Raw genomic sequence first — 11593 nt, 5'->3', positions numbered from 1 at the left:
TCCATCATGCCATATTATATAGCGATCACAGTGCGGCCGTAAGGGAGACTAGGCCGAGCGCCTTGAGCTTGCTTTGTAATATGTAGTCCTTGTTCATTTCCGTTCATAACTCTGTTAGTGGCCATATATTAGAAGGAAGGGTGTCTTCTGGGCTCTAGTCTAGTATATTTCCTCATTTACACCGTCATTCCCTTCATTGATTTTTAGAGGTATCTTTTGGTACGTCCATAATTATAGTAAGTGAGGCCATAGTCGCTTGTGGTTCGATACACGGCAACGGCCACTGTATGCATTAAAAAGAGAGGAAAGTCGGAATCAAAGTGGCTGTTGCCGAGTTCAGTGACAGATTTTTCTCACAAAAAGGCACAATTTATTTAATATACCAGCATCTGATGCATTAGGAACCATCTTCCCCTTGTTATAACAAGAAATGTTGATTCATTCACATTGTAAGGTTGTGATTTCTAGTCCATACAGGGCTCGAACTTAACTTTTTTACCTACTTGCCCAGCGGGCAAGTTTCCAGAAATTTTACTTGCCCAATGAACAATCTTACTTGCCCGATTTTTTGTCTGTTTATATTGTTTGGGCAGAGATCACGAAGACCAAGCAATCTCAAAATGTGGCCGACAGCATCATATCAATGCAGGTTCTGTTTTGTCTGTATTGATAATCATATTAATTGTTACGATCCATTAGTGTTAGTCTTCGTGATCTCTGCCCACTCGTCCACCAATATGCTAGTGCAGGATTGGGGTCATATAGCTGAAGGGGTGGCCCATCAATCGATATTCGCATCAGCAAATCTCTTTTCCAGGAGTTTTGAAACTTCCGTTGTCGTTTCTTTTCATATACCGGGTATATCGCACTTCTGCTTCTTCACTTTACTTTCCACTGAACTCGATGCTGCGACCGCGCCATTAGCTAGCGCTTTATCACTGTCGATTTCTGAGTGGCCAGCCGGTTGAACGTGTACTGTATCCCCTGACACAGATCCTGTTCCGGAATCTGTGACTTTATCAGGCTTGGATTTCAAAAATTTACATGAAAACAGGGTGGTTTGCTTCGCCATGACGTACAGTCTGCGTTGTCTCAGTCAGGTCTCCACGTGCAAAGTGGCTGTTGAAATTACTGACCAACACCCCTGGGAGTCACTAGCGACAAACAAGTGCAAGTTTTACGTTAATGAGATTAGACTTCCAGAGGGAGGAAAGACAACAGCTGGATATCACTCGCTGAATGTTGACGTCCGGCTTGTCGGTTGTGATACCCGCTTCAGTGACTTGAAACTCGATAACAGCGAACATTGTTCAACAAAATTTCTTGAGTTTTTTATTCACAGAACATTTAAATTTGATCAAAGTTTATCACTTGCCCGACCGGGCAAGTGTAATTTATTTTTACCAGCCCGATGTCAGGTTTACCTGCCCCGGGCAAGCGGGCAACCGTTAAGTTCGAGCCCTGCCATATGATAGAGGTTTTCTACATATGGCCATGACAAATGTAACATAGAATTTCTCTTATAATTTCCTCTTTTCTAAGCCCAAGTCTGTGTACATGTAAGGACTCAGACTCCGTAACACAGCAAGGCCATGGCTTACCATGCCATAATAATAGATTATCAGTTTATTTCATATTGAATTTTATTACAGATAAATCACAATTACATTTTGTTTTCAGATGGAATCCATGGAAAGTGAAATGGTGTCAAAGACATTATATGAGAAAGTAATCAAGGATCTCGAGGTGAGACTGAGAGCCACTGTGAGAGATACCGGTACTTATACAAAAGACAACAGTTGTTTTTTTTTCACTTTCACAGTTCATCACAAATAGATTGATTTTGGTATTTGTATTCTGGAAACACAGAAAATGAGGTGATCATGATGATTTCACTGGTTTGTTGTCAGTGCAATTTTTATTTTTATCACAACTGGAAGTTGGATATAGAGGTGGTTTCAACCAGTGTTTGATGTCGTCCATTTCCGTAAACAACAAAAAGTCAAAAACTGCTGAACAGACTGCGTTGATATTTGATACCGATACATAGACTGGTTCCAAGGTTCCAATTCCGAAAAATGGAGCCAAACGGAGCGCCGGTTAGATAGTTTTGGGAAATTTCTAACCCCCCTTTTTATCTAATTGATTTTAGGGGTCTTTCATATATGTAGTTTTGGAATGTACACCAATCCTGCATTGTGGACTGTTTTATGAGTTGTTGAACAGAAATGAGGTTTTGATGAATGTTAGAAATATGCAGGATGGCTGATTCGAAGTATAAGAGATTTCTATGGTCTTTTGGGCATCAAAAGCATTAAAAACAACATATTTCATAGTTTAGATTCTCACTTTTGAGATGACCCTAGGCATTTGTTAAGTAAACATCCTTGAGTCAATATGCAGACTTTGATATTCCAGAGATTAAGTATCCACAACCTCACATGTTACAGTCTTTCACTACAATGGTATGGCCCAAACCCATTGTTATCAATGGAGAGTGTGGACCTGTCTACAGGAAATTGGGGTGAACAGGTTAGACAATGACGTTACAAGTTGTAGGTTAGTTATCAAGGTAGCACCAGCATAGAGTCCTGAGCATCTGTCCATGTGTTCTCACAGCAAATACAGGGAAAACAATTATTTGAGAAGTTTCTCTCCTTTAAATAGAAGTATATTACAATTTAAACCTGTCATGGATGGATTGCTCTCAAATGATCTGAAACACAGTTATTGCCCATTAGCAACAAATCTATAGCAAGATTTATGTAAAGTTCATGAACTTACACAAGGTATTAGACAAAAGATGACCATGACTTTGCTACTTTTCAACATTTATTTCAATCAGATTTCCCCAGCTTAGTGTATAATTTTGTAATCTTAATTACTGTCAACTTAGCTTTACTAACTTATTCATACCTCATTATTCTTACATTACTGTTATACCTTATAAACCACAAATTTCAAGAGATGCATATATGATTGTCACTTAACAAACAATTTACAAATATGTCTTCTGCTTTTTCTCCATATACATATACATGTCTCTTTTCTCATAAAAATGAGCTTAAAATCGCAATGTGAAAAATAGTCTTTCATCTATATGTTGCTCATTGACTTCGTGGTCTGTCTAATTCACAGTGAGTGTGGTTGTTGATAAATGCCGATAATACTAGGCGGTCATAATGTCCAAGCGCCATTGGCGGTATTTTTACAAAATGACCATAGGTCACTATCACATCTGGAAGTTGTGATATAGGGTTAGCTTCAACCGGTGTGGGACAGTGTCCATTTCCGTAAACAACAAAAAGTCAAAAACCGCTGAACAGACTGCATTGATATTTGGTAGAGATATTCAGACTAATTCCAAGGTTCCGATTCCGAAAATGGAGCCAAACGGAGCAGCAGTTAGATAGTTTTGGGAAATTTCTAACCCCCCCCCCCTTTTAACTAATTGATTTTAGGGGTCTTTCATATATGTAGTTTTGGAATGTACACCAATCCTGCATTGTGGACTATTTAATGAGTTGTGGAACAGAAATGAGGTTTTGATGAATGTTACAAATATGCAGGATGGCTGATTCAAAGTATCAGAGATTTTCATGCGCTTTTGGTAATAAAATTGATAAAAAACAACATATTTAATGTTTTAGATCTCTCACATTTGTGATGACCCTTAACATTACAGACTTGATGACATAACCCGCTGCTGGACCTGTTTACTGGCGCATTGATTTAAAGACAAAGATCGTTTTATTTTGTGATAAGGACGTGTGATTTCGTAAAACATAGTCTATTAGCCTGGAAATGTGATTTTTGCGAATATTGCTTACCCCCACTGACAAACAGTGTGGTTTGAAAATGGCTGGAATTCGCTACTTTGGGACTTTGTTTTCTGTGTGCATTTACTGACAAACTCCAAACCCGCAGCACCTACCCATTCAGTATTTCATGTACAGGTGTACCCAGAGATAGAGTAGTTTCTCAATGTGCCAGTTGTGATCAAGTGCCATTGGCGCTATTTTTAATATGTGTGTTTTTCATGTGACTAATTCATCTGTAATTGGTTTTAAACATATTTTGTTGAGAAGTTCAATCACCACAATCCCTCTCTCTTTTCTTGTCTAGATTTCAAAAGAAACATTCAAACAGTAGGTTTCAATGGCTTGGACTTATTCCTCACAGCACCTTCTGTCAGTCCCATTGAATTAAAGTTGACTTATGTCAAACACATCAAAGCAATGGTTCCTCAGTTTATGTCCAAGAGATAGTTGCATCATCATAGACATCTAGGACAGACATATCATAGACTATATCAGGCATGATGGCATGCTAGGAAGATAACCACTTAACATGAAATAATCTTTGATTTACAAAATTGTTGAACATGTTGTCTCACTTTACGTATTCCAAAATATTACAATCTTAATTCGAATAACTTAAAATAATATTTTAGGTTACTTGGTATTATAACAGTAAATTTTCACATTGATAGCCATTGAACAGATGATTTATCAAAATCAATGGACATTTGTTGGAGAGTGTGGACCTTAAGTTTATCAACAGTTTGAGTATACTTTCAAAGTAAATTCAATGGGCATCATGAACTGTGAACCCTTGGAAGAGAGAGGACAAAATCTGATGACCAGCTAGCAATTCAGGTGTTATGAAATCCATAATTTGATATGTTTTGTGAAGTGGTAACACTGTAGAAATCAAACTCTAACTCATCAGGTAATATTGTTTTGATTACAGGAAGAGAAAATTGCTCACGCCAAAACAAAAGCCAAATTGTTGAGTGAATCAGACAAGTTACAGTTTGCCCTTGGTGAGATAGAAATCTTGAGCAAACAACTTGAAAGAGAAAAGACGGCTTTTGAACAAGTGTGAGTAACAAAACATTTGATAGATCTTAACTGTAATCCAATTTTATCATATTATCACTTTGGTATGGTGAAGTTACGTTTTCTTTCTGTTGTATTTTGGCCATATTTGTGTGACAATTTTATTGTGGTTGAACTTTCTCACATAGAATGTTGAGAATTATGAAGTGAGAGCATCTATGAAGGTCACAACACAGATGAGGTCATTGCATGCCAAACTTGAGACAAAGCTAAAATTTACTTTCAAGAGATGTGTGTTATTCAACAAAATATTATCTCATGAGAGTTCTAGTAGTTTTGGCTATGGCCAAATGATGTTGTGGTGGGAGCATTTCAAAAATTACAGAGTAATACCGCATTTTCTGCTGAAATAAAAGCTAATTGAAATTGAGTCTAAATTAGAATATAATTAAACTTGAGGACAAGCTTCTCACAGTAAACCATCCAAGTTGGTTGGTCCTATCAGTTTCAATGTTTTGGGCCAAAACACAATGGAATGCATGGAAAGAGAGCTCAGTAGTGTAAGATCTATAGAGAAAGAGAAATAGACATGCGCATGTTTCTCTTTCACATTGACATTTGCAGTTTAACATTGGCATGATTGTGAATACAAAATGCTATTTCCCTTCTGTACAGTATACAAAATTTATTTATCAATGTTTCTCTGTACATGTGATGAAGCTTTATTCCTTGTGTGCATCTTATATGGACTTTATGAATGACAGATAATCCAAGCAACCTTACAATCTACATCCATTGTGCAACTGTTCCTTACTTCAACAGTTTCTCAGTTTTCAAAGAAGTCTAATACGGTGTACGTGTACAATTATACAGTTATGAAGTTTTGTGTTTGTTGAAAACAATGCTATTGGGTTACTAATCAGAGGACCCTTTGAACTTTGACCCATGCATCCCTCTTGAAGTGCTGATATTTTCCTCTTTGTGATTTGTGAGCCATGTTGAAAAATTGTGTTTATCTGTCATATCTCTTATTTTTTTGCTAAATAACTTGCTTTCAAGTGTTACCCACAGCCATGTATTTGGTGACGTAAAGATTTCAAAAAAAAATACACTGAACCATTTCAATGAAAAAAATTCAATGTGTACATTTTAAGTTATTTGGACTGTTTATTTACACAAAGATAAGGAGTTGTATATGACAATAGCCAAAACTGACATGTGAGTACATTTATAACGGTGAACATTTTACCACAACTTCCGAGAAAATTGGACCAACTTCACCATTCCAAATGAATTGAATACTTAAAGAGGTAGACAGAGACATTGACCAGACTCTTGGATTCAGGCATTTGAATTGGAAATATTTGAATACAAAAGACTATAATCTCACCGCATTGTGGAGAGAATTCTATTGGTTTTTGTTGCCCACTGTACATTTTAGGAGAAGTCTTTGGCCTTTGTTGCCAACTTGTGACAATTACTCCAGAAGAAATACAATGTTAATGAATGCTCAATTACAGAGTTGGTCAGATGAAGAGTAAGGTGTTGAAGGACAGTGCCAAGAATGTTGAGCTTGTTCATAAGTGTACAGGTACGTGAATATCATAACAATCTTCAAGTTGTTGAAATTGTTGCCAGCCAACCAGTCTATGGTATTAACATCTCTTTCTCTGTCAAATTTGCATAGATCAATATAAGGGAAAGAGTTTATTGGGCATATAGAACATCAGTGGCACCATACCCTTTGAGGCTTTGTGGCTCATGTTTTTTGTACTCCTACCCCATCCCCTTCATCATCAATGGTATCTAATAACATGTTTCAAGGAATTCCTTGATGGCCTACCAGCCAGCTTTGTTAATTAATACGTACCTAAAATTCATGGGTCACAATCATAATAGACTTGTTTATAGGAACTTTGAAATGTGAACTTATATGTCAATAAACTTCATTGTTTGATAAGCAAGGTTCTTTAATTTGAAATAAAGATAAAAAAGAAATACAGTTAAAATGACATGCAGCTGATTACACATGAGACAGTAATATATACGCACTGAAGATTTAAGCTTCCTCAAAGAACATTTTTTTTTATTTTTGTATTTATTTATAGGCCCATAAAAATAGTAATCTTGTTTATATGACATGGTAAAAAATAAATTAAAAAAGCACTCAATCACCATCAAATAAAAATATCATGGATTACTTTCCTTTTACATTTAACCATTCTTCTGTGCTGTATGGTCCTGATTGACTTTGCTCCTAGATAGATTTGTTGAAGTTTCCATTTGAAGCCCACATACTGTATACTGTGTGCACATCCTGATACAAGGTTCCTCTGTACTAAAGTCAATTATACAAAGGAATATGCACTGTTATCATATACCCATGCCCATATTGATACATCCTAGTGACGTTCACCGTAAAATATCAGCAGTGATATTTCATGGTAAACGTCGAGATATGCACGATGAACGTCATCAGTTTTAGAGTTTTCCTGAATGTACATTAGCAGTTTGTTAGTAAACAACGTAAACAACAAAATGGCTGCCTCTCCCTGCCTGCGAAGCGATGTCGCCGACGTAAAAACTTGAAGGGCTTCAACAGTCCGGGTCAGCTCCAAAATTGGAGACGCTATACCATAATATTTCCCCCTCTCATTAGCCAATCAGCGGCCAGCACGCCATCAGTAAAAATGTATTTCCTGGCAACCTCCACATGCGTCCTTCGTTACGTACGCCATACTGTGTCGAACTCCCGCGCCGTATTCTGTCATAATGTCGAACAGTTGTGTGGCCACTCTGTCAAAACACAATTTCAAAATCGCGTACCAGTTTTATTCTGGCTAAGACAACCAAACCCCATATATCGCTGTGATTCCTAGACTCTGGCTTGAATTCCTGCGAAAATATAATCGTGTCCCTACACAGATCGTTCAGAATACCCCATTTGTATCGGAGATGGCAGCGATACAAATTCTACCGTATGGGGAACAGTTGTGTGGCCACTCTGTCAACACATTTTCAAAATCGCGTACCATTTTAGTCTGCGTTGACAACTACAAAACAGGTATCGTTTTAAAGCTCTGACATTGCTCTTCTTTCTTGCAAAATGTTATACGCGTACCTACACAAATAACCTTTATAACAGTATTTCTAATAGAGATGACGAACATCCACAAAATGATTCTCGGTACTTGAGCGAAATCGATAAACTGGGGGTAGAAATGAATCGTCAATATTTCGAATATTTGTTCACTAATCGGACTCCTTGTTGGACATGACCTTCTGCAGAACACGTGGATTATGTTGACTGTCGAAATTCGTCGAAATTCACAAGACAGGGGCTTAATAAGCGGCCCAAAACTGCCGATCACACTTGGTGGGTAATTTGTGACCCAGCGTGACCTGTACTTTCTTAATGATGTAATCTGGTCGATGATTGGCTGAATGCCGGAATACATTATCATAATGAGTCTCCAATTTTGGAGCTGACCCGGACTGTTCAAGGAACACGGGTATTTCTGGTTGCAAAATATGGAAATATCACGTTGAGTCTTGAAATTTTTTCCCATGGTATTTTTTTTTTGGTCAAGTTCTAGCAAACATTCTGCCGTTCACACGGCGCCGGCACTGTGCACGGTCTCCACCGAACAGGTAGTGAGCGCGTGGCATGACATGATGTCGCGCGCGTGACGACTGTTGACATGGCAACTCTAAGGGTAAACTAACAAAATGGCGTCCTCTCCGCGCGAGCTCCGTGCCGTAAGACGATCGAAATCAGGATAGATTTAAAGCTGAGCAGTTTTTGATCGGTTACAGTTGTAATAGCATATTATTGCACCTTAAAATGTTCCTCTCTTATGACGATTTTTGTATCCGGCGTCTTTCTTCTTGGGTTTCATTGAGATATGGATGACTTGCAGCGATGTTGCGCGCAATGTTGACATCTTCGTCGTATACTTTACGAATGAAGCCTGTTCACATAAACATTCTGATATTTATGCGCAAGGCGTAATAAAGTTAAGCCTCAAAATTTAAGGTTTGTCGTTCTATTAGTAAAAATTCCCTAAAATTATGGCATGGGTATATGATAAATCGGTTATTACCCAATATCGCCTGTTCCTTGTTACGTATCAGCATTCGTGTCATTTGTGCTGCGTCAGACACTCGACTTTGTCTCGTGTCTGACACAGCACAAATGACACTCATGCTGATACGACACAGGAACAGGCGATATTGGGTAATAACCTTATTGTACACAAGCATGCAAGTCATCGACATTGTCAGTTTACATGCTGTGGTAGATCCCATTAACCCTTTCACCACCATGATTTGGCCCAATCTGATTGTTTTCTGTGATTGTTTTCTGAACTCTTCACTGTGAAAATAGGTGTAAGGGTACTATGTCTGTACATAGTCTGTTCCTTTGAAAAGGCAATATAAAGCATAGAATTGCAAAACTGGATGTGAAACTTGTATTCCTGCCCTGCCCGTACAGTTCTCGTAGAAAAACATATGCATGTCATTAGGAGACCGGAGCAAGCACAAAGGTCTGTGTGCCCGTAGTCTAGCCTTTTAGATTTATATTATAGGGTTATTCACAAATACGGCCCTGTATGGACGAGGGTTCAGTGAGTGACGTATTGGACGAGCCGAAGGCGAGTCCAATACGTCACTCACTGAGCCCTCGTCCATACAGGGCCGTATTTTGTGTATAACCCTATTATTATACACCTCCCTCCATTAATCGTCCGTATAAACTAATTCTATGGTAAATTTTGAGGGATGCGGCACGCGCGATATGAGTGGAATGCGCGCGATACGTCTGCTTCGTCTGCCATTGTGTCCACAAAAATTCACCTACTGCTCCGTAGTACAAGTCCCTTGCGTTGGCACGAAGCCAATTAATTTTCAGTGCAGTACAAGCAAACTTCGCTGAATGTTTTCAATTTAATTAGTTTTTTTAAATAAAAATCAATTGCATTTAGACTCAGTTTTGTGTTTAGCGTGTTTTAAACCTTATACTACGAATACATTTTGGTGGAAGTTGTTATTATGTCTATAACTCACCGTAAAATAGTTTGTTTACATCCAATAATCGCTAGGTCAAAGGTCAAACAGGCGCGTCTCCCGTATTCGGGACTCCGCGTACTATACCAAATACGGAAAGCTATTAGACGGTCAAACTCCCATAGGTTACGGCAGTAGGTGTATAATAATAACACATTAAAGTCACCATGTAATATCACAAAGGTACCTATTGCATTAATCATTACCTGTCTGAGGGAGCCTTTTGTGCTGAATACATACATAGTCCCTAGGACAGTGGTGAATTGTATTGTAGCTTAGCATGGGTCCATTGTTTTTCAGTCTTGGTACAACACAAATGCTGTGTCTAACCTTATAATCATTACCTGTCTGAGGGAGCCTTTTGTGCTGAATACATACATAGTCCCTAGGACAGTGGTGAATTGTATTGTAGCTTAGCATGGGTCCATTGTCCTTCAGTCTTGGTACAACTCAAATGCTGTGTCTAACCTTATTATCTCCACCATGAGTCTAAAAATGCCATTTGAAAAAAGACAGTTGATGGAGTACAAAGGTTAATACCACAGTGGGTGACCTTTATGGTGTTTTTGAATGTTGCAGAAATTGAAGCCCAGTGTGAGGAGCAAGAAGACATACTTTACAGTAAGAATGCCACCATCACAGACCTGAAGCAAAGACTAGCCAAACAGAAAGAAAACCACAAACATGAACTCACAGAGATGGAAATCAGAGTTCAACAAGAAGCATACATTGCCAAAACGCTGGGATGTAGTGACAAACCTAAGAAACCATCTTCTCAAAGTCATAGGGTCTAGTGATGAAGCCTTTGAGCCATTCTGACAAGAAAGCAGTACATCATGTAAAATATTATTTAATGGAATTCAATGTATATTTAACAGAAAATTAGAACATTATGAGTGAAATTACTTATATAAACAGAAATTTGCTATGTACAGTTCCAAGATGGCATATTTTCCTTAGTTTTTGTAAATGAAAATATGAATATTCAACAATTATGTTTTGTGTGCACTCAGCTGTTATGAAGCCTACACAGTACCACAGACATTTACCAAACATACTTATAACATTTTTCTTCCTAATAACTGAAGCTTTCTTTACGATTCATTCTTTTTTTTGTACATTGTTTTCTATGGTCATTCTATTGCTCCAGTGGTTCTACTCTGGCATAAAAAGGATGTGGTGTGTTCTACAGACTCAATACACCCAAGAGATCACGTAATGGCGGTACATACAAACCCATGGGTACAAAAGCATAGGGAAGTACTCAATTTCTGCATGCATTTGTGCACATGGTTTCATTTGTATTCTGGTCCATTTGAATTCCGGGTTTAACCTGTTTTTTGTTTATTGTGCATATCTGACATGTGTCAAAAGATAATTTCAAATCATTGTATTTATGCTGTGGCATGATACACAGTTCTAGTGTAAATAAAATATTTTTAAACAAAAGATGTTGCAAAATACTTGCATTTGTGTTGTGTAATGAGGGATTCATTCAATGCACAACGGTTCTCAAAGCAAGTATCAAGATAATTAAGTTTGTTGCTTGGTAGTCAAGCAGTTTCACACACACTACTTGGTTTGGTAGTCCTACACACTATTTGGTTTGGTAGTCCTACACACTATTTGGTTTGGTAGTCTCACACACACTATTTGGTTTGGTAGTCCTACACACTATTTAGTTT

At 37.9% G+C, this 11593-nt stretch overlaps 1 protein-coding gene across 1 annotated transcript in view; it reads left to right on the top strand.

The window, feature by feature from the left end:
* LOC139119917 (spermatogenesis-associated protein 24-like) overlaps positions 1-11357 on the top strand; it is an 11860-nt gene extending 503 nt beyond the window's left edge. Inside the window, exons 2-5 of the mRNA XM_070683876.1 lie at positions 1681-1746; positions 4753-4883; positions 6362-6432; positions 10488-11357. Of these exons, the coding sequence (XP_070539977.1) occupies positions 1681-1746; positions 4753-4883; positions 6362-6432; positions 10488-10702 (483 nt within the window). The 3' untranslated portion in view covers positions 10703-11357. The remainder of the gene's footprint in view (positions 1-1680; positions 1747-4752; positions 4884-6361; positions 6433-10487) is intronic.
* Positions 11358-11593: the final 236 nt, after the last annotated feature.

Source organism: Ptychodera flava, chromosome 20, assembly GCF_041260155.1.
Source record: "Ptychodera flava strain L36383 chromosome 20, AS_Pfla_20210202, whole genome shotgun sequence".
NCBI classification, from domain to species: Eukaryota; Metazoa; Hemichordata; class Enteropneusta; family Ptychoderidae; genus Ptychodera; species Ptychodera flava.
This window is presented reverse-complemented; position numbering and strand designations above follow the sequence as displayed.